We start from the raw sequence: 24,344 nt of genomic DNA, 5'->3' as shown, positions 1-24,344 counted from the left end.
CATAAGATGTCCTAAGTTATCCTTCCTTTTTGTTGCATTCCTAATCTGCCTCAAGGTTAAATCCACCTGCATACATGCTATCCGCCGCTTATCTTTCCATTTAACTCCATACTCCCTATCGCTTTCACTTTCCCTTCCCCCCAACTCAGAAGTTTAAAGTCCTACTGACCACCCTATTTATCCTCTTCGCTAGAACATTGGTACCAGATCGGTTCAGGTGGAGACAGTCCCAACGGTACAGATACCCCAGTTCCAAAACTGATGCCAATGCCCCATGAAATGGAATCCCTCTTTCCCACACCAATCCCTTAGCCACGTGTTTACTTCCCTAATTTTCTTATCCCTATGCCAATTGGCACGTGGCTCGGGCAGTAATCCGGAGATTATGACCCTTGAGGACCTGTACTTCAATTTCCTTCCTAGTACTTGATAATCCCCAAACAGGTCCTCCACCCTAGCTTTGCCTATGTTGTTAGTCCCAACGTGGACCACAACAACTGGATCCTCCCCCTCCTGCTCCAATATCCTTTCAAGCTGGTCAGAGATGTCCCACACCCTGGCACCGGGCAGGCAACACACCATGCGAGACTCCCGATCCGGGATATTATCTGTCCCCTTAATTATAGAATCCCCTATAACAACTACTTGTCTTTTTGCTCCCCCCTCTTGAATGGCCTTCTGCAACATGGTGCCATGGTCAGCTGGTTCATCCTGTCCAGAGCCCTTTTCCTCATCCATATAGGGAGCAAAATCTCATACCTGTTGGACAAGGTCAAGGGCTGAGGCTCCTGCACTCCAGAACTCAAGTTCCCCCTGCCTGCCTCACTTACAGTCACACTCTGATGTCTCTGATCACTAACTGAATGTGAATTACTTAATCTCCCAGGTGTGACTGCCTCCTGAAACAAAGCGTCCAGGTAACTCTCCCCCTCCCGGATGTGCCGCAGTGTTTGAAGCTCGGATTCCAGATCATCAACTCTGAGTCGGAGTTCTTCCAGCAATCAACACTTGCTGCAGATGTGGTCACTGCCATTCGCAATGGGATCAGCCAGCTCCCACATCATACAGTTACAGCACCTCACCTGCCCAGCCATCTCTGCTTAGTTAATTACTTTATTACTTTGTATAGGTTTGATTTAAAATACTTTCTGATACCTCTCTGCTATAGTCTTTTTCTAAAAACCAATTAATAGATAAACCATAAAAAGTAAATTTTTAACCATTTACCGATAAAGAAATAGAAAATCCTTACCTTAACAAACCAGAATCCTATTTTTGGTTAGAGGAGGGTGGGAGGGGTGGGAGACACAACACGTGTTCAACCGCTGCCCAGATATATTACCGGCAGTCCCCTGGTCGTCGCTCCCGTTCTTCCTACTTATTAACTAGGTTAGAGGAGGAGGGCAGGTGGGAGACACTACAGTCATAGAGTCCCGGGTTTATCCGCCTTGCTGATATAGACGGTCACTGCTTTCCTTCCCGGTTGCCCCACCGGTCCACGTCACTTCCTCCGCTGCTCCCGCTCCTTCTCCGCTGCTGCTCACACTTAAAATGGCCGTTGGCGTCGAAGGGTGAGTATTTATACTCACTGCTTACCTTCCCGGCTACCCCTCTGGTCCCCGTCACTACCTCCGCTGCTCCCGCTCCTTCTGTGAAAGAGAAAAACACCACTGCCTGCTACCGGTAAGTAATTGAATAAAAACTGCCTTACCTTATCTGCAGTCTTCCGAGTTCGTCCTAGCTCCGCTGCTGCTCGTGCTTAAAATATTAAACTGGGGTCCAGGACTGAAGAACTTTGCATGTGACACTGAAAAGAATCAGTGTATTTGAAGATCACATCGTTAAAATATGTTGAAAATATTCAGAGAGAAAAAAAGCTGGGTTTCAAGCTATATTTCCCAATAACTGCTCGTAATATGCGTTTCATTTTGTCTGAAAATTACTCGCAAAGAGTTGTGAATCCTCATTGAACAGATTTAAGGCTGAGGTGGATTTTTGTTTTGAATGGAGGAGGAGACGACTGCGTCTATATGATCCACTCCTATCTGTTCCTTATGCTCTTGCTAGCTAGTTTATGCATACTGTTGGTGACTTTCCGTATGTGGAAGTAGATGAAAGAGCAAACTAACCACTGTTTTCAAGATCTGAGATCTTGGCTACCTTATTCTATTTTCTGTTAAGTTCTGTTTTAACCCTTTCAGAAAATAAATAACTAATTGAAATTCATCAAAAGTTTCCAAATACATCCAAATATCAATATTTAGTAGTAAGGGATTTTTTTTTGTGTGAAGTTCTCTTTTCATTAGTAACTATCTTGTCAATTTTTCCTGTTCTACTGGTCTACCCTTAGATATGCTGTGAAAAAAAACTCTGCAAATGTCTGAATGAAAAATGTCTTTGAATTGTCTTGCAACAAATGTCAAATTACAAAGTACTGTGCAGGAAATTAATAATGCTTGACAGATTCCTGAGCATTGCATGTGTTTATAAATGGAAATGTATTTTATTTCAAATCACTTTTTTTTTTGGCAAATTATTAAATATGATTAACCCAATTGTAATATACCACATTGGATTCAATTTGTGTGAAAGAAACTTGTGCAAATATTGACTGAAAATGCCAAAGTTTATTGATTGGAATTTCCAGTAGCCATGGGTACCTAGTGCATATTAAATAAAGTGGTTCAGAAACCCTGTTCTTTGAATGGAAAACTGACAAAAAATATTTATGAAGTTACTTGCATGTATTTTTGCAGTGAGGATTTATTTTCAAAACAGTGTGAGTATCAAGTCACTAGCATTATTTCAGTGCATTATACAAAGTGAATTACTTTATGGACATTTTTCAGATTCTTAAGTTTCAGGTAATATTCAAATAAATACATTCGGCGATCTGGAACAACAAAGGGCAATACACTTTATTTTAATCACAGTCATGGAAATTCCTAGATTCTCTTATTTCAGAGAGAAACTGTTCCCATTGATTATCCTTTTATCTTCTCAGAGAAATTGATTTATTGCTTTTTTTTGCCAACATTACTTGTCGCCAACAAAGAAAATGTTCGCACAATGATGCAACACTAAATTAAGCGTTTTTTGTTCTAAATATTAGCCTGAATATTTTCATCCAATGTATTGCAGCACATGATTACAGTACCATCATTTGTTTTTAGATAAGCTGAGTAAATCTTAATGTAGCAATTCTTTTGTTGCTCTTCTCTGATCATCTTTCAGGTGGTAGTGAGCTGTTGCCTTCAAATGATACAATCTGTCTTGATTAAGTACATTGACAGTTCTGAAAATGTGTTGCTGGAAAAGCTCAGCAGGTCAGGCAGCATCCAAGGAACAGGAGAATCGACGTTTCGGGCATAAGTCCTTCTTTCGGGCTTATGCCCGAAACGTCGATTCTCCTGTTCGTTGGATGCTGCCTGACCTGCTGCGCTTTTCCAGCAACACATTTTCAGCTCTGATCTTCAGCATCTGCAGTCCTCACTTTCTCCCCTACATTGACAGTTCTGTTAAGAAGAGAGTTCCAAGATCTTGACATAGCAATGAAGGAATGTCAATACTGTTGCAATTCAGCATGGTTCAGGGCCTGGAGGTGAGCGTGGTGTACCCACGCATTTGCTGCACTTGTGCAACTGTTAGAGATCGTGGGATTGAAAGATGATATCGAAGGAACCTTGTTGAGTTGCTGCAGTCAATCTTTGTAAATGCCATGTCTTTTGTCACTATGGTATTAGTGAAGAGAATGAAATTTGAAGTTTTGATTGGACAGAGCTGCTTTGCCCCAGACTATATAGAGCTTCTTTAATGTTGGACATGCACTCACCCAACCAAGTTGAAATCATCTCATCACTCTCCTGAAGTGTATTCAGTCGTCCTATAGAGTCGTTAGGTTTTGGGGAGTCAAGAGATGAGTTATTCATATCAAAGTTCTCAACCTTTGAAGTGCTCTTGCATCCACAATATTTATATGGCTAGTTTAGTTAAGTTTCTTGCTATTCTAAATAGCATTTGCTTTTCTGATTTGCATTTCTCCCGTTTTATTCCTTTTCATTTGTAGACATGGCGACCTTTAGATTTGGACAACATATCATCAAATCCTCTGTAATCTTTCTCCAAACTGAACTATCCTTTGCACTAGTGAATAGGAAGCCAGTGGTTCCTGGACGTATCCTTTTTAAAGCAGAGCTTTAACCTCTTGGTCTTCATAGTGGAAGGTTGATCATCAGTCAGTGGTGAATCCTAGACCAGGTAAGCTTTTGCTTTGAATGCCTTAATTATATAAAGAAAGCAATACTTCATTTGTATGTCATTGAAATGTTATATATTCTTGTAATGTATTAGAATCTTTGGACTTATTGCCCAGCAGCATCTCCCAGGGATAAGTCACAGCACAATTAGGTAGAGTGAAAAATGAAATAAATTTAAAGAATATATTCTTTATGACTTCGGTATCCAAGAAAATATGATTATTTTCTGTTCTGATCAAGCTATCTAAATGGGATGAGCAAGATGTGTCAATCATTCTCCAAAGCAATATTATTAAAAGTTTAATTTCAATATATTTTGTATTTTAGGTGTTCCCAATTTCCTGTCTGTGTAAAGTCACTTTATTGAATGATTATGATCAAAGCCTACTTCTGTCATTTGTCGACTGAAGTATCTCACTTCTCTTACTTTAGTATGAACAACGTCTAAGCTTTAGTTATGATACAATTGTTGATCTTAGTGATTAAATGCCAGTGGTTCTCAAGTTATGATAATTTCTTTTATTCCACTTATGGTTTATGCTGCCATAAAGCAAAACAGACCTATTTACAATTTTCTGCAGTAAATCTTGAAACATGTGAGGTATATGTTGAAAGAAAATCCTGTTGCTGACCGTAATTCATGTTTCTACACTCTTAAAATATTCTTTTATCTGCATCTATACTCGGTAGTAGATGCCTTCATACTGTATTTGATGTTAGTGCAGTTTGACTCACAACTTTGCTTCCTTACAGGAGGCAATATTTTGGCTAACCATGAAGGTTTAACAGTTGCAAGTACTCTATAAGTCGAGTTAAAGATTGGTTGAAGTTGTGACCACTATAGTGACCCAAAAGTTAACAATATAATTTCTGATGTGAAGGAATTAATTACTGAGTTCAGACATTACACTAAATTGTTGCAGAGTCAACATTGGAACCTTTACAGGAAGTTGGCAAACAACATCTTGGATGGAGATGTTCGTCAAGGTTCAGTAGATTACAGTACATTCAGAAGTTTTGATCCTATCATTATGGATAACCTGATTTCCTATGTCCAAGCTCATAGTGAATTGAAGATCTGATGATTTTATCAGAAGTATTGTATTATGAAATTTAATTCTTTGGAACAATTAGAAGTCAAGTAGAATTACTTTTCTACTTGTTGCTATCTGCTTCCTTCCCACTTTCATTCTTTTGTCACTGGATAAAGTGATACCAATACTTCCAGTGAAAATGGAGAGAGGTTAAAGATATGGGCATTAATGTCACTTAAAAGTTATTCAATTTTTCAGAAAGAAAGGAATTAATACTGTCTCAGAAATGATGCCACAGTCAAATGGGACTAAATTTACATAGGATATCTAGTCAGCATGGACAAGTTGGACCAAAGGATCTGTTTCCATGCTATATATCGCTATGACTGTATGTTGCACAGCCAAGAGTGTGGTGCTGGAAAAGCACAACAGGTCAGGCAGCATCTGAGGAGCAGGAGAATCGACATTTCGGGCAAGAGCCCTTCATCAGGAATGAGGTTTGTGGGCTGGTGGAGGGGGTGTTGAGAGATAAATCAGAGGGGGATGGGGCCAGGGGTAAGGTAGCTGAGAGTACAATATGTAGATGGAGGTAGGGGTAATAGGTAGGAAGGAAGATGGACCGGTCATGAGGCTGGTGCCGAGGTGGGAGTTTGGATCTGAAATAAGGTGGGGTGAGGGGAAATGAGGAAACTGGTGAAAGTTATGAGGAAACTTATATTGCACAGTCAACACTAGAATCTTTTCAAGGTATTGGCAAACAAAATCTGTGTAAAGTCACTTTATTGAATGATTATGATCAAAGCCTACTTCTGTCATTTGTCTTTAGTATGAACAATGTCTAAGCTTTAGTTATGATACAATTGTTGATCTTAGTGAGTAAATGCCAGTGGTTCTCAAGTGTTATGATAATTTCTTTTATTCCACTTATGGTTTATGCTGCCATAAAGCAAAACAGACCTATTTACAATTTGCTGCAGTAAATTTGCTGCAGCTACACAGATTTTTTGGAGTTTGTGATCACAGTCACCGAATATAGGCAGTTGAGCATTTGTAGGCAATTTTCAGTTAGTTTAATTGAGTTTGTTAAGAAGTAGCAGTTTAGGTGCCGTGCATTATTTAAATGGAATAAGAAAGGAAATACAATACTGGTCACAAATGAGAAGGCTTTACTGATCTGCAAACTTTTCTGTAGAATAGAGAATCAGAGGCATTGGGCCCCTACTATTTGGAGTGATGAAATCTCACCAAGTCTTTGGTGGTAACAATCTTTGATCTCCACTGGAATCTTTGGTCTTCTCCCAAGAGGGTGATGGCCTGTTTTCTTGGAATTTCTCTCTTTCACTCTCTTCTATCCCCGTTGATATATCTTATTTTGGGGGTTGTAAGTCTATGGTGTACCAGTCATCTGTCTGAACCATTTCAGCCAGTTATTCATAATGCCAGAATGACCGTCACCCCTTTGCCACCTTCATTATATTAACAAAATATTCCTTACAAAAAAATGAGCATTTTCAATATTCTCGGAGAAAGTGAGGACTGCAGATGCTGGAGATCAGAGCTTAAAAACGTGTTGCTGGAAAAGCGCAGCAGGTCAGGCAGCATCCAAGAAGCAAGAGAATCGACATTTCGGGCATAAGCCCTTCTTCAGGAATTTCGACATTTCGGGCATAAGCCCTTCTTCAGGAATTTCCAATATTCCCCAATGTTTGCTCTCTATCCAGCTCTATCCATCTGAGAAAGGATATTATCCACAATGATCCACGTGTTTCAGTTGGGCCATTAGAATGTCCTTCCTGTACCATTCTTTCTAAGAACAAAGTCTTCTTGTTTTCCCAAACAATACACTGCAACCATATATGCTGTTATCAGATAAACTGTTCGCAGTAGTTCAATGCTGCCTTGTGACCTCAGCAATTCTTGTTATTCTTATTTCTTTTAATTTTGTTTTCAAGTGCTAGAAATCGGTTTATATTTGTAGAAGGTGAGTTCCTAATGTATTGCTGCACAGAAAATATTAAATATGAAACAGTGCACGAATTTAGTTTTCACATGCCTTTAGTTTCAACATGCACAGCAACTGTACTTTTGGAGGTGACTGGAAATGAAGTACACATGAGATGATACTGTCTTTCACTTGCTGGAGAAATCTCTATTTATACTGGGAGAGGTTTATTTAGTTTCTTTCATAGAAAATGTATTCATGGAAATTTTAAATAGATCATCTATAGAGTTTGATGTGGTACACTGCTTATAAAGACTATGTTCAGAAACTGGACTCCAGTTGGTAGGCTGACATATTGCAACTCATTGTCTTCTTGTTTGTTTTCAATTTTGCTTGTAACCTTTTGAGTACTTGTGTTCAGTAGATAAATAGTCACCTATTATGCACTCCATGATTTATGTTTCCATTGTCTTAGTAAGGAAAATCAGACACAATATTCAATGGATGACTGATTCAATGCCACTTATTTTACACCTGCACTAAAGTTGAAGGTTCTGCCCCATCTGTGTTCCTTCTATGTAGACAATTTCACTGAAAAATATCATAACGTAGTGCAATTTAGCACTTCCGCCATGGATTACATTAAAGTGTAATATTACATTTTTTAAAACAAAGTTGTTGCATGACACCCTGGGTGCTACCCATGTGAGATTGCAAGGGCATCTCAGAAACAAAAGTTCTTACTCCTCTTTTCCAACCACACTTCCTTCTAATCACTTTGTGTGTCTCACTTTGTGTGTTTTCCTGCAGCTTACTCTCTAAATCTTTTGATACATTTATCTATATAAAGATTACAATTCTGAGGATCAATCTAAATCTTTGTCAATAGCTAAAGAATATAGTATTCATATTTTATTAATATTAATGAATCGTCAAAGGTTTTCCAATAGCCTTTGGCATCTTTTTTTGAATCACATCTTTGCTCTGAATATTACAATAATCTTGATTCAAACAGAATTGTTTCTTTTATATAAGGGAAGAAAGTTAGTGAAATTTCCCAGATTTTGAATATCAGAACTTCAAAGGGATTGTTCACTAAATTCAAAATAGAAAATGCAAATTAAAAATAGTTTGAGAGATTCCCTGATATGTCTGCAATCAGGCACTGCATTAACAAATGTTGTATTCTTTATGCTGGGATAGGTACCGTAAAAATTCTGGTATCTGGCCAGCATTGTACATATCAATATCAATACAACCATTATGGTCTGTGTCATGTGCAATAAAAAATATGGTAGGTGTGAAGATGCTGCTGCATTTGGTAAGCTGTTCGAACCTGATATCCTGCAAGGACATCAATAAAAGAATAGTTGCAGAGCAAAAAAAATCTTGGTTTAGAGTGTGTTTTGCTTCCGAATTGATATTTGTAGCAAACACTGAAGCCATCTTAAAACTGTGAATGAGAAGTAATTATAATAGATTTATGTGGTTAAGATATTATCTGAAGTTAATGGTAAAATCTCCTACTTTGCTTGATATGTGGCATGATTTAATTTTATTCTCGTATTACGGATGGTGGTGGGTCTTGGATGAAGCTGGTTTGTTGCCAAAAAATCTTGGAAGAATTTTGAGTCTAGACTGTTGGTAAGATCACCTTTGGATTTAAGTTACTGTCATTTATTTAGATTGTTAAACTTAGCACAATGTTCTACACTGAATCATTTCTTTCCAGAGCCTACTGTCATGAGCTTTTAGCCAGAGAATCATAGAATCCATATAGTGCAGAAAGAGGCCATTTGGCCCATCGAGTCTGCACCGACCCGCTGAAAAGCATCCGACCCAGATATGGGTACATTCTGTACACTGAACATGGGATATTGATTGAATGGATTGCTCTGTGTTGGATAAAATCATAAGCTGAGATCTTCTTTTGGCTATGATTTTAACATCCCACTTGCTACATAATGCTGGAGCCTGAGGACTGTTGTCCGTGAATTGGACACCGATCAATTTATTCATTAAAAACACTTTACCAAGCGCATTTGTTGGTGAGGAGAAAGTGAGGTCTGCAGATGCTGGAGATCAGAGCTGAAAATGTGTTGCTGGAAAAGCGCAGCAGGTCAGGCAGCATCCAGGGAACAGGAGAATCGACGTTTCGGGCATAAGCCTGAAAAACTTCTGCCTGAAACGTCGATTCTCCTGTTCCCTGGATGCTGCCTGACCTGCTGCGCTTTTCCAGCAACACATTTTCAGCATTTGTTGGTGAGGCAAACAAAGAGACACGGACGTCAGTTTGTAGTTCAACTTGCATTTCATAACAAAATATTCCTTACAAAAAAAGAGCATCTTCCGCATTCCCCAATACTTACTGGCTATCCAGCTCTATCCATCTCAGAAAGGATATTATCCACAATAATCTACGTAATCAGGTTGGGCCATTACAATCTCCTTCGTCTCTGATTTACAGCTGGCTCTCTTTCACATTTCACTGTTGCTCTGCCGGGGAGATCTGAAGTACATGGCCTCAGGCACTGGCAGGAACTCTGATTCAAATTTTTCCAATGCACAAACTTAGGCTGATGGTAACTGGCTCCCCCTGAACCTTTGTGACTTCTTTGACTGGCAGTGTTTTCCGTAACTGCTGTTTAATATAGCGTGGCCAATTTTCTGTCAGGCCTGATTTCTCTGGCTATGAGTAAATTTACAATGTCTAGATTTGGGACCATGGTTGCTGGTCCACAGGACCTTCTGGTTTTGGCTCTATTAGGGATCAAACATTGAGCAGAGACAGAAGGAAAGTGACATATTGTTATCATCAGATTTGTACACTCCTGTAACTTGCTTAGCTCCTTCCCTATTTAACCCCTTTCTCTCAAAGAGGTCCCCAGTTTCTTTCTACTGCCATGTCAATGGTTGACAGTTTGCAAGACCATTGATTGAATTTTGCATTTTCAATTATGCACCAATTCTGACCATAACAAAAATAGTGCTTTTGAAACTTAGTAATTTAAATCATGGAAATTGCTCCTGAATTTCATACTTTCTTGAGCGTGGTGTATCATGTAATTTGCAGAACCCTTTATACACTCATAGTTCATTTGCTAAATTCTTATCAGAATTTCTCTGTGTGTGTGTATATATATATATATATATATCAAATGCATAACTGCTTGTCCCCTTGATACATTGAAGTACTCTTCCTGTTTTCAGTCTATACTTTTACTTTCTTAATTTGTAGAACTTTTTCCACACTGCAATATTTTTCATGCTATTGAAACAGCTTGCACCATGTGATTTACCACATTCTAAAGTTCCATAATTAAAGGAATTCTTCCTCAACCAATATGGCCCTTGCAACATTTTGTTATTTGCCAGTGAACCCCTGCAGCATTTCATCATTTGACTGTGCATTTCTCTCTTGTCTTTAAAATATATTCTTCACGATTTTGTAAACAGACTTCAAGGTTCATGGCAGATAAGTGGATTGATTCATTTTTCAGAGATAATGTTGGGCTATGATCTTAGATGAGTCTTGACTGCCCACCATTTTGGTGTTAAAGCTAATAAAATCAACTTCTCAACGCAATCAATTTAAAATTGATCCCATGCAGGTAGCTTTCTCCCAGAACCAAATAAAATTAGCTTTTAAACAAATCAATTTAAATGGAGTGTCTTAGAGTCATAGAATCATAGAGATGTACAGCATGGAAACAGACATTTCCATCCAACCCGTCCATGCCGACCAGATATCCCAACCCAATCTAGTCCCACCTGCCAGCACCTGGTCCATATCCCTCTAAACCTTTCCTATCCATATACCCATCCACATGCTTTTTAAATGTTGCAATTGTACCAGCCTCCACCACTTCCTCTGGCAGCTCCCTCTGTGTGAAAAAGTTGCCCCTCAGGTCTCTTTTACATCTTTCCCCTCTCACTCTAAACCTTTGCCCTCTAGTTCTGGACTCCCCCCATCTCAGGGAAAAGACTTTGTCTATTTATCCTCTCCATGCCACTCATGATTTTATAAACCTCTATAAGGTCACCCCTCAGCCTCTGACGCTCCAGGGAAACAGCCCCAGCCCATTTCCCTATTGCTCATGTTTTTAAAAAGAGTTTTTGATTAAATAACCTAAGATCAGTATAGTAGCAGAACACTGTGCTCACATCAATCCCCTTTATAATTTTATGTTTCTATTCTTACAATCCAAGGTTAGTCTAATGCATTCCTTCTTTACAGACTCTCTATGGCAGGTTCTCGAGTAAAGAGACTAAATATGTATGCTGTACTGCAAGTGTTGGTTTACAACCATATAATTGGAAGAAAACATCTTTAATCTGTATTCCAATCTCTTTGTAATGAAGACTAACACGTCACTTACCCTCCTGAATGTTTGTTATATCTGCATGTTAATTTTAGTGAGCTATTATCAAGGACATCAAAGTTCCACACTTTGAATATCAACACTTTTCAGGCTCTTCTTTGTTCGAGTATTCTGTTTTTCTACTTTTCCCACCAGTCTACAGATTATATTCATCTTCCTTTGTTAAAGTTTTGTCCCTCCTTTCAGGTTTCCTGTTACTGACTACACCATCTTGAAATCTCTCCCTCTTCCCCCCTCATTGCCATAGTCTCTCCACTCTGTGCCCAATGCTGCCAACCCACCACCACCATCTGTCTTTTCAAATTCCTATTTTCCAATTAAGCATTTGAGAACTCAATGCTGCAAGCTAACAGGAAGAGAGAGAGATCCTCAATTTTCAGAGAGACTGGGCTCCCTGATATACATTTAAGAAGGTAACATAAACTGATGGCTGAGAAGATGAATACCAGCATTGTAGGCCTGAGGACCTGGATGCAATGCCAAAGAAAAGTTCATTGACCAAATGTGAGTAATCTAGATTGGTGAGTAAATCTTGAAAGCCACCAACTATATCTCTAATCTTGTATGGCTCATTCTACTGCATCCATCAACAATTTTGTTCAATGATTCATGCCTAGCATTCATAGTTTCAGTGTCTTGGAGCTCCATTGCTACCCTCACATCCACATCATACACATGCACATGCTGTCAGGTGTTCAACAATTATAGGCACATCAATGAAACACACTGACGCATATCTCGTTCTTGCAAGCAGCAGCAACTAACTGGTGGGAAACATGTAATGACTGCATGTCCTTGCCCTGATGGAGGGGTCAGTAATCTTCAACATTGCAATGACCACTAATGAACCCTAGCCTCTTGCAAGAATCCTAAATAGTTTGCATTCCATTTCCCTTTCCTTGCACAATATCTTCTGATTCCCAAGCTCGCCATGGCTTAAGTGTGCACCTTTTGCTTTTCCCAAATCTCCTCATCAAGACTTACCTTTGTATCTTTATCCTTTCAGATGCCCAAGAACTATTACTGAGCCAAGCAATGTTGCAGGAACATAAAATAGAAAAGAAACACAAGGCTGATTATGATGGAATGCCATTGCTTGACCTCACTCTTACATTCTTAGCTCATTTATTGGCATTGCAGCAGGATCTTCACATTGTGAATCAGGTTCAAATGTTGATAGCATATTGGACTGACTCTGCCTGGATAATCGTACATACATGATGCCCTGGTCATGCTTACTATATGTTAGAGAATGGAATGCATTTTGGTCAAGGTACATTTAGCTGCAATGCCTGTAGAACAAAATGTGTAGTCATTGGTACTTTGTACCACAGGGGAAACTACATGCACACTTCACTTGCTTCCTTCTGGAAAAAGAAGTCACTAACTGAACATGGAAACACGGAAAACAGGAGCAGGAGTGGGCTATTCAGCCCTCCAAGCCTAATCCACCTTTTATCTGGTCATGGCTGATCATCCAACTCAGTGTAGTGTTCCACCTTTCTGCCTGTACTTTTTCAATCTTTTAGCCTGAAGAATTATATCTAACTATTCTTTGAAAATGTTCACTGTTGTGGCTTTAATCTCTTTCTGTGGCAGAGAATTCCACAAGCTCATCATTTTCTGGGTGAAGAATTTTTTTCTCAACTCAGTCCTAAATGGCTACCCATATCCTTAAACTGTGACCTCTGGTTCTGTACTCCTGGTCATCAGGAACATTATGTTTTGTCTAATTGTCTGGTGAGAATTTTGTAGGCCTCTATGACATAAATAATAGGAACAGGATTTGGCTGTCCAGCTTCTTGAGCTTGTTCCACTGTTCAGTAGGATCATGTATGATCCGACACTTCTCACATCCACTTTCTTTGCCTTTTCCCTGTAACCATTGATTCCCTACTGATCAAGAATCCATCTATCTCAGCCTTAAGTATACACAGGAACTCTGCCCCTCTAGCTGTCTGGAGCGAGGAGCTCCAAAGACACAACTCTCATAGAGGAGGAATTCCTCCTTGATTTTGAGACCATGCCTTCTGGTCCTAAACTCTCCCATAAGGGGAAAGCATCATCTTGGCGTTTATCCTGTCAAGCCCTTAGAATTTTATATGTTTCAATGAGAATACCCCTCATTCTTCTAAACTCCAGTGAGTAGAATCCTAGCCCATTTAACCTTTGCGAATAAGACAATCCCTCCAGCTTGGAGATCATCCTAATGATTCTTTCTTTTGAAATAATATGTTTGCTTAAATAAGGGGATACAAATTACTCTCAGAACTCCAGATATAACCTCACCAGCACCTCGTACGTTTTTATAAGATTTCCCCACACTTATACTCCAAACTCCACCTCGCCCCCACTGCTGAAATAAGGGTCAACATTCCATTAGCCTTCACAATTATCTGCTGCACCTATGTGTTAGCTTTCTGTGTTTTCTGCACAAGTACCCCCAAGTCCTTTTGCATTACTTAAATGTCCATGGCATTTAAGCAATCTATGTAGATGGACCCCAAGTTTCTTTGGACTTTCAATTCCTCAACTTCTGAACTTTAGAAAGTACAATGATATGTATATTTTGGTTCAAACTAGATGATTCAGTTGCTCCTTTTGAAATCCAACTGTCAATTTTGTCTATTTACTTAATTTAGTTATTTCACTTTGTAATTTTAGGCCCCATACATTTGTGTCATTAGCAAACTTGGATTCCATCCTTTACGTTGTTAATAAGTAGTTGAGATGCTAACAGACTTTTGAAATGTTTTGCAGGCTGTATCCTGCCAATTGGAGTACCTGCTTATTGATTCTTCATTCTGCCTCCTGCCAGTCAACAATAATTTGCCCTCAACTCCACAAGCAATAACTTCAGCACACAGTCTCTCAGAATAAACCTCATTGGCTGCATTGTATTATTTCATGCAAATGATACCCTCTCATCTTGTTATTTATCAAAAAATTTAGTAAGCTTTATTTGCCATGATATGACCTTTACAAATTCATGTTTGCTCTTTGCTAAGCTGAAAATTTTCAAGCTTTTTAACTAGCCTGTCTTTTTATTATAATCTCGAGCAATTCTCCAACAGCTGGTATGAAGCTAACTAGTTTACAATTCCCTAGTTTTCCCTCTTTTACCTTTCTTGAAGTAGCAAAGGGAAGAGCACTTTTTATTACTATTCATTCAAAGAACTATCTGACATTAGCAAGGCCAGCATTTGATGTCCATCCATAATACTTTGAAAAGGTGGAGGTTAAAGAAAATACCTGAACCATTTGTTCCTGATTCGAGAGAAATTTAGTTCATGCATCTGTAATATTCTTCCTTACTTTAAATTCCTGGCTTAGAAGTCATTTAGTCCTTGAGATATATCACTGTCTTGCCATTTTTGTCTTTATTATCATTCTTTAATTAGAAGCTGTTCTTAGATTTAAAATTCTTATTCTTTCACTTTTTTTAATCTTTACTTTTGTTGGGTTTTTCAGCCACTTGATACTATAGAAGTTTAATAATCAATATATGTATATATACAGGTATAACTTAGATAGCTTGATGCAAAATCTTTAAATCTATCTTTACGTTTTTTTGATTTAAGCCACGTCAGATTTCACCAAATTTGGAATTATTTTAAGATAGAGTGTTCAAGTCTACCATGTGCAGATGCTGCTGAATCAGCTGCTATGCTAACGTCTGCTCAATGGCAATTTTAGTGTGCAGTAGGCAGAATTTTTTATCAAATGATAAATCATAAACTTTTATCATTTGTAAAATTTACTGTTTTTACACTAGATTTTTTAAAAGATTCAGCATCACCTATAAACAGACATTTTGCAATCAGAATATCTATCTTAATAATCAATTAAAAACTCAGGGATCATGACTGAGCAACTTAATTCTGTATACTGCCTGCAGGAACATAAAGCATGCTGTCATATGAATTCTCCTTTCTCTGAACAAGGTGGTCTGAGTTAATATCAAATAAGAACAAAGGCTTAAACTTGTGATGTTACATAAGAATACAACAAATTGGTATAGACCATACAGTCACATGAACCTGTTCACCATTCAACAAAATCAGAGCAGAGTTAGTTTTATTTATTTAGGATTGATATGTGAAAAATACACACTTTAATGCATTGCAATATATTTGTGTTTGTGCTCTTTGATAAATAAAGCTACAAATAGACAACTGCCTTTCTCAATAAAATGAGCTTCACATGAGACAATGTCCCCCTTAAAATTTCACTCTTGTGTGTGACCAGTATTTTGCCATGCAGTCACTGTTTGTTTTTTAATGCTTCTGTTTGTGTAATATTTATAAAAGCACATTTTCTGTGTGATTTCTTCTCAGATTCTCAGCAATTTAGTGAGAATGTTGGTTCCCAACATTCAAGGTCATGCACTCAAAGGACTGTCAATCAGTCAGTAAGTTATGACGCCCAAGTTGTATTCGAGTTTATAAACTGTGACAGTGAAGCTTGTAGATATTTCCTAATCAACCTGTTTGAAGATGTCATTACTCATCTCTGAAACAGGTGGGATTTTACCCCTGACATTCTGGCCCAAAGGTCAGACACTACCACTATGCCACAAGAACTCATAACTATGGAGTTTGTATCCTTGCATATACCGAAAGAAAGGCAAATAATACAATTTTTGAATTTTAAATGGGCCAAGTAACTATTGACAAGGATAGAATGGAGAAGATCTTGGGTTCACTGGAAAATATCGATTAAAATGAAGGTCTGGAAAAGCTAGTCGGTTGTACAAGCTTCAGCTGTTTCACATCACCATCCTGAATTGCTTCCCCTAACCTCGCCATGTCCAGCTAATCTGAGATGCTTCTAATTGAATGCAACATTCTAGATAAATAGACCTTTATTTTGTACTAAAAGCTGAAAGTAGTAGAAATCTTCAATGGGTCAGGAAACATCAGTGGAGAGAATCAATTCATTAGGACCATGACAGGCTGTATATAAATATTATCCAGAATCAGTGCAAAGAGGTTTTTGATTTATTCTTTTCTAGGAGCACATATCAGAGAGCAGTGAAGAGTCAGCCAGATTGCTGTGGATCTCATGTCTCAGGTCAGCCAGACCAAGTAATAATAGTAGACTTTCTTCCCTAAAGGACATTGGTGAACCAAATAGATTTTGACAACAGTCAATGACAGTTCCACAGGTACTATGAATGAGACTATTTTTGAATTCCAGTTTTAAATAAAAAAATTGAATTCAAATTTTACCATGGTAGATTTGAAGTCACGTCCCCAGGATGCTAGCCTGGGCTTCCTGGTTTCTACTTAGAGTCATATGGTAATACAGCATGAAAACAGGCCCTTCAGCCCAAACTGGTCCATGCTGACCATGGAGCCCACTCAGCTGGTTCCATTTGCCCTCATTTGGTCCATATCCCTCTAAACCCTTCCTGATCAAAATGTTTTAAAAATATTACTATTGTGCCTGCCTCAACCATTTTCTCTGGCAGCCCATTCCTTATGTGCACCACTCTCTGTGTGAAGATATTTTCCCTCAGGTCCTCCTTAAGTCATTCCCCTCTCACCTTAAACCTATGCCCTCGAGTTTTCAATTCCCCATCCCTGGGAAAATATCTATCTGCATTCCCCTATCTATGCCCTATTCATGATTTTATACACCTCTATAAGATCACCCTCATTCTCCCACGTTCCAAGGCATAAAGACCTCTCCTGGCCAACCTCTTCCTATAACTCAGACCTACTAATCCTGGCATCATCCTCATAAATATTATTTTTACGCTTTCCAATTTAACAATGTCTTTCCTATAACAGGGTTACTAAACCCATACACAATGTTCCAACTAAGGCCTCACCAATGATTTATACAGTGTATCATAATGTCCCAACTCCTATACTCAATGTCTCGATTGATGAAGGCCAGCATTCTAAATACCTTCTTCACCATCCTGTCTACTTTTGCTTTCAAAGAACTATGTACTTGTACTCCAAGCTCACATCACCCTCTGCTTCCTACCATCAAGCTAATTTTGACTCCAATTAGCTAGCTCTCCCTGAATCCCATGTGACCTAATCTTCGTGACTAGCCTGCCGTGTGGGACCTTGTCAAAGTCCTTACTAAAGTCCATATGGACAACATTAACTGCTCTATACTCATCTATCCTCTTGGTTATCTCTTCGAAAAACTCTGAGATTTGTCAGGCGTGATGTCCCACACACACATCCATGCTATCCCTAATCTAACCTTGATTATCCAAATGTTGATTGATCCTGTCCCTCAGTATCCTCTCCAACAACTTGCCTTCCACTGATGTCAGGCTTACTGGCCTGCAGTTTCCTGTCTTGTCTTTGCTACCTTTCTTAAACAATGGAGCACCATTAGCCATCCTTCAGTCTTCCAGTGGCTAAAGATGAAGCAAACATCTCTGCAAGGGCCTCTGCAATTTTTTCCCTGGCCTCCCTCAATATCTGAGGATGGACTTGATCAGGCCCAGGAGATTTATCCACCTTAATGCACTTTAAGGATGCAAACACCTCTCTGGTAATAGGTATATGGTCCAAAACATCCCCGTTTGTTTCCATTATTTATTAGCATCAATTATCATCTAATCAGGAAACACTGAGGAGAAGTATTCATTAACAATCTACTGCATTTGCTGTGGCTCTACACATAGACAACCATGCTGATCTTTAAGGGAAGCTATTCTTTCCCTAGCTACCCAGTTAGTCATAATATAGTTCTAGAACCTCTTGGGATTGTCTTTAACCTTGGTGGCATGGTGGCTCAGTGGTTAGCACTGCTGCCTGACAGTGCCAGGGACCGGGTTCAATTCCAGCCTGGGCAACTGTGTGGAGTTTGCACATTCTCCCCATGTCTGTGTGGGTTCCCTCTGGGTGCTCCGGTTTCCTCTCTCAGTCCAAAGATGAGCATGTGGGTGAATTAGCCATTCAAATTTGTCCATGGTGTTCAGGATGTGTAGGCTAGGTGCATTAGTCAGGGGAAATGTCGAATAAGAGGGTAGGGGAATGGGTCTTGGTAGGACACTCTTTGGAGGGTCAGTGTGGACTTGTTGGGCCAAATGGCCTGTTTTCACACTGCAGGGATTCTATGCTCTTAGTCCTAAGTGTACTCCCACACTTTTTATAGTTACCTGTGGATTCACTTGAGCCCAATATGTGCCATCTTCTTTTTCCTGACCAGAGCCTCAATAATCCCTCATCACCAGGGATCCCTAAACCTGTCAACTTCTCCCTTCGCCCTACAAGGACATACTGTCCCTGGACTCTTGATATCTCACTTCTAAAAGCCTCCCATTTGCCAGTTGTTCTTTTTCCTTCAAACAGACTCATCCAATTGATCTCTGCTAGGTCCTGCCGAATGGCCCCAAAATTGGCACTTCCTTCATTTAGTACCTTAACCTGTGGACCTGTCCTATCTTTATTCATAACTCTCTTAAAACTAAGAGAGTTATGTACATTGGACCCAAAGTACTCTCCAACTGACACTTCAGTCACTTGTTGAAAAATTTGGCGCTGGAAAACCACAGCAAGTCAGGAAGTATCCAGAGAGCAGGAGAGTCAACATTTTGGCAATAAGCCCTTCATCAGGGGTGTGGAGGGGGAATTGGGCATGAGAGATAAGTGTGGGATGGGGTTGGGACTGGGGGAGGGTAGGTGGAAGGTGATAGGTGGATGTAGGTGTGGAGTAACTATGATAGGTTGGTGGGGAGGGTGGATCGGATAAATGGGAAGAAAGATGGACAGGTAGCACAGGTCAAGAGGGCGGTGCCATGTTGGAAATTTGGATCTGGGATGTGGTGGTGGGGGCGAAGATTTGGAAATGAGTGAAGTCGATGTTGATGTCGTGTGGTTGAAGGGTTCCAAGGCGGAAGATGAGGCATACTTCCTCCATTTGGCGGGTGACTTTGATTTTGCGGTGGAAGAGGCCCAGGACTTGCATGTTCTTAGGGGAGTGGGATGGGGAATTGAAGTGATTGGCAACAGGGTGGTGGGATTGTTTGGTGCATGTGTCCCTGAAGTGTTACTGAAATACCTGGGAGTTGAAATCCTGTCTCCTCAATGCAGAGGAGACGACATCAAGAGCAATGGACCCAGTAGATGGGGTGGGTGGATGTGCAGGAAAATCTGTGAAAAGATCCTTTGGGGCCTTGGATGGAGGTGAGGGGAGAGGTTTGGGTGCAGGTTTTACACTGCCTGCTGTGGCAAGGGAAGATGCTGGGTGTGGAAGGTGGATTGGTGGGGGTAATCATGGAGGGAATGGGCTCTGTAGAACACAGATGGAGGTGGGGATGGAAATATATCCTTGGTGGTGGGGTCTGACTGTCAATGGCGGAAATGGTGGAGGATAATGCGCTGTATTACTTGCCTGACCTTGTTTCCAAAGAGGAGGTCCAGTGTTGCACCCTCCCAAGTAGGGCCCTCTACATATTGATTTAGGAAACTGTTTTGGACACATTTGACAAATTGCACCTCACTTAGGCCTTTTACAGTCTGGGTGGCTCAGTTGATATAGGAGAAATTAAAATCTCCAACCAATACTCTTCAGTGACAGTATCATTATATCACCATCAGGTGACAGGTCAGGTCTCAACCACCGTGCTGGTGCCTCAAGTCAGGCTGTGAAAAGAAGTTTAATAACCATATCAGAATTTTTAAAGTAATTCTGTATTTCACTTGTTTTAGTTTCCTCAACCTTGCAATGTGAAATTTAAACCATAATACTCCTTCTCTCCACCACTTCTGTATTTAGTGAAGACTATGTTTCCAGTTTGAATGTTTATGATTTTGGGTAAGTTTGGTAAAAAGAGCAGACTTTGTTTAGTTGCCCAGACATTTGATGCTATTTTGTTGAAACAACCCTTCATATTAGCAGCAATATAATGATGACAATGTAATAAGGTGAATTTTAATATTATCTTCACAAAATCTTGTTAAAATACTCAACTTCTTTGAGAAAGGCAATTGAATTTATCAAATGTTTGTATGGCACATCTGGAAAATATTTTTATGAAACAATCTGGCAGTCATAAATAAGCCAGTGTAATTACTTATTCCACTTGAATATGAACAGTGACTTAAACTGCAGATTAATAATTTATAACACTAGCACATTGAGCAACATGGCGTTGATTGGAGTAGCATCTTTTTATTGTACTTCATTTTCATTTTTCATTTCACGCCATGCTCCTAAGTTTTGTTTCTGTTGCTAAATTATTCATTAATTTCTAATAAAATTTAAAAATTTGAGTAGCAAAATTTTGAATATTGCCATTCTGTAAAATTTGGATTCATAAAGCTGGGCCTTTTTATAGAAGGAATAATTTCATGTCTGCACTGAAGGAACATGTGCAGATTTTGGAGAAAGAGTCACTCCAGGCTTATCTTAATCTTAAATTGCTACTTTTGCCTTGGCACAAAAACGTTTGGATATGTTCCAATGCTAGAACAGTGAATAAACTAGCTTTAGTTCGATTAGTGAAATTACTTGCATTTCCACTGAAGCCCAAAAGCCACAAGCATTCCAAAAGGCAACCTCCAACTTCTTGGCCTTGATGCTGGGGTAAGATTACAGAATGATGCACAGTTGTGGACTGTTTCCTGTACTTCCCTTCAGAAATGTTTTCCTCACAAATAGCATGGAGACATTCTTGTGGTGCTTTATAGTGAAAATATCCCTTTTAAGTTGTAGTACTGATGTGTTAATGGCAGTTGGTTCAAGTTAGGCTAAAGGCAACAGAGCTTTCAATAAGGAAGTAAGGCACTGACTTTCAGCTGAAAACCTTCCTCCAAGGGCTGTCTACAGTTTTACAAGGCAGGTAAGTCTAGAGTGAGCAGCTTGGGTACCACTTCTGGCCTAGACTGTAATCTTGAAGCTGGAAGGAAGGGATCACAAACAGTGGGGAAGTTTACCTTACTCCCCAACCGCCCCCCACCCCCCACCACCACCACCAATTGTGAGGGGAATGAGCGCCTCCATAATTGGTCCCCTTTCAAAATCTGCCAGTTCTCCAAGATCTGGCCCCCAGGGGCTCCCTCACCATTTAGTCTTCAAAGCATTATCCGATCCCAAACTCCTGGCTGAGCTACCCCTCCCAGCATGTGACCCTGCATCGGCCTCGATCCTGCTGTTTCTGCACTTTAATTGATTGGGCTACTCATTATCCCAGCAGTTGTTACTGCTCATGATGGTGCTGCTGAGCATAGAATGATGCCAGGCAAATCAGTTTTGCTCTGAGGTCGGATGATCCCTGAGTGAGGTGGACTATGGGGTCCCTAGGTTCTACAAACCTAATGGCTTTTGTTCTACTGTTAAAAATATATTGATATAAATTTCCATTAACCCTCAAGGCACCTTCAGTCATCTGCTCTCTGCCACATATTGGTTTAAAATCATAGTTCAGAAAAGACCGACATAGTTAATTGTTAAATCACTTAAATAGACCATGCCCGCATGTCAAGAGTTTAAAATCCAAACACTAAAAAAGGTAATATATATAAATCACACACCTTTCATTCACAACTTAATATTAAGTAGGAGTGTACTTAAGAGGGAAATCAAGAGGGCAAAAAGGGGGCATGAGATATCTTTGGCAAATAGAATTGAGGAGAATCCAAAGGGTTTTTACAAATACATTAAGGACAAAAGGGTAATTAGGGAGAGAATAGGGCCCCTCAAAGATCAGCAAGGCAGCATTTGTGTGGAGCCGCAGAAAATGCGGGAGATACTAAACAAATATTTTGCATCAGTACTTACTGTGGAAAAGGATATGAAGATGTGCAGGATCAGGTGAATTGGCCACACTAAATTGCCCGTAGTGTTAGGTAAGGGTATGGGGTATGGGTGGGTTTCGCTTCGGCGGGTCGGTGTGGACTTGTTGGGCCGAAGGGCCTGTTTCCACACTGTAATGTAATCTAATCTAATATAGACTGTAGTGAAATAGATGGTGACATCTTGCAAAATGTCCAGATTACAGAGGAGGAAGTGCTGGATGTCTTGAAATGGGTAAAGGTGGATAAATCCCCAAGACTGATCAGGTGTACCGGAGAACTCTGTGGGAAGCTAGAGAAGTGACTGCTGGGCCTCTTGCTGAGATATTTGTATCATCGATAGTCACAGGTGAAGTGCCGGAAAACTGGAGGTTGGCTAATGTGGTACCACTGTTTAAGAAGGGTGGTAAGGACAAGCCAGGGAACTATAAACAGGGAGCCTGATCTCGGTGGTGGGCAAGTTGTTGGAGGGAATCCTGAGGGACAGGATGTACATGTATTTGGAAAGGCAAGGACTGATTACGGATAGTCAACATGGCTTTGTGCGTGGGAAATCATGTCTCACAAACTTCATTGAGTTTTTTGAAGAAGTAACAAAGAAGATTGATGAGGGCAGAGCGGTAGATGTGATCTATATGGACTTCAGGAAGGCGTTTGACAAGGTTCACCATGGAAGACTGATTAGCAAGGTTAGATCTCATGGAATACAGGGAGGACTAGCCATTTGGATACAGAACTGGCTCAAAGTAGAAGACAGAGGGTGGTGGTGGAGGGTTGTTTTTCAGACCGGAGGCCTGTGACCAGTGGAATGCCACAAGGATTGGTGCTGGGTCCTCTACTTTTTGTCATTTACATAAATGATTTGGACGTGAGCATAAGAGGTACATTTCGTAAGTTTGTGGACAGCGTGTAGTGGACAGCGTAGAGGGTTATCTCAGATTACAACAGGATCTTGACCAGATGGGCCAAAAGGCTGAGAAGTGGCAGATGGAGTTTAATTCAGATAAATGCGAGATGCTGCATTTTGGGAAAGCAAATTGTAGCAGAACTTATACACTTAATGGTCAGGTCCTAGGGAGTGTTGCTGAACAAAGAAACCTTGGAGTGCAGGTTCATAGATAGATAGGACCGTGAAGAAGGCGTTTGGTATGCTTTCCTTTATTGGTCAGAGTATTGAGTACAGGAGTTGGGAGGTCATGTTGAGGCTGTAGAGGACATTGGTTAGGCCACTGTTGGAATATTGCGTGCAATTCTGGTCTCCTTCCTATCGGAAAGATGTTGTGAAACTTGAAAAGGTTCAGAAAAAATTTACAAGGATGTTGCCAGGGTTGGAGGATTTGAGCTATAGGGAGAGGCAACAGGCTGGGGCTGTTTTCCCTGGAGCATCGGAGGCTGAGGGTTGACCTTATAGAGGTTTACAAAATTATGAGGGGCATAGATAGGATAAATAGGCAAAGTCTTTTCCCTGGAGTTGGGGAGTCCAGAACTAGAGGGCATAGGTTTAGGGTGGGAGGGGAAAGATATAAAAGAGACCTAAGGGGCAACATTTTCACACAGAGGGTGGTACAGATTTGGAATGAGCTGCCAGAGGAAGTGGTGGAGGCTAGTACAATTGCAACATTTAAGAGGCATTTGGATGGGTATATGAATAGGAAGGGTTTAGAGCAATATGGGCCGGGTGCTGGCAGGTGGGATTAGATTGAGTTGGGATATCTTGTCAGCATGGACGGGTTGGGCCGAAAGGTCTTTTTCCATGCTGTACATTTCTATGACTATTGTACTAAGCCTCACTTAATATACTACACTCTTTGCATTTCAAATCAATCACAAAGTAACTGAATACCAGCACGAAAAGCACTTTTGTATATATTTTCTGTATTTTCATTATCTTGAATCATAATCTTATGGACAATTAAAATGATAGGATCCTTTTTATATTTTGATTGGCTATGAAATTGACT

At 39.9% G+C, this 24,344-nt stretch overlaps 1 protein-coding gene across 11 annotated transcripts in view; it reads left to right on the top strand.

The window, feature by feature from the left end:
• Positions 1-24,344, top strand: part of fhit (fragile histidine triad diadenosine triphosphatase) — a 1,333,995-nt gene that overhangs the window by 319,053 nt on the left and 990,598 nt on the right. For all 11 annotated transcript variants that reach the window (XR_015759402.1, XM_087994389.1, XM_087994384.1 and 8 more), the window contains one exon: positions 4,067-4,174. Coding sequence is in view for 10 of the 11 variants with exons in the window: in XM_087994389.1 (XP_087850515.1) it covers positions 4,069-4,174 (106 nt within the window). In the remaining variant the exon portion in view is untranslated. The remainder of the gene's footprint in view (positions 1-4,066; positions 4,175-24,344) is intronic.

This window comes from Chiloscyllium plagiosum, unplaced genomic scaffold, assembly GCF_037043375.1.
Source record: "Chiloscyllium plagiosum isolate Xiang-an unplaced genomic scaffold, Cpla_swu_hap1 HiC_scaffold_14, whole genome shotgun sequence".
NCBI lineage: Eukaryota > Metazoa > Chordata > Chondrichthyes > Orectolobiformes > Hemiscylliidae > Chiloscyllium > Chiloscyllium plagiosum.
The sequence above is the reverse complement of the archived record's forward strand: the minus strand, read 5'-3'. Positions and strand labels throughout refer to the sequence as shown.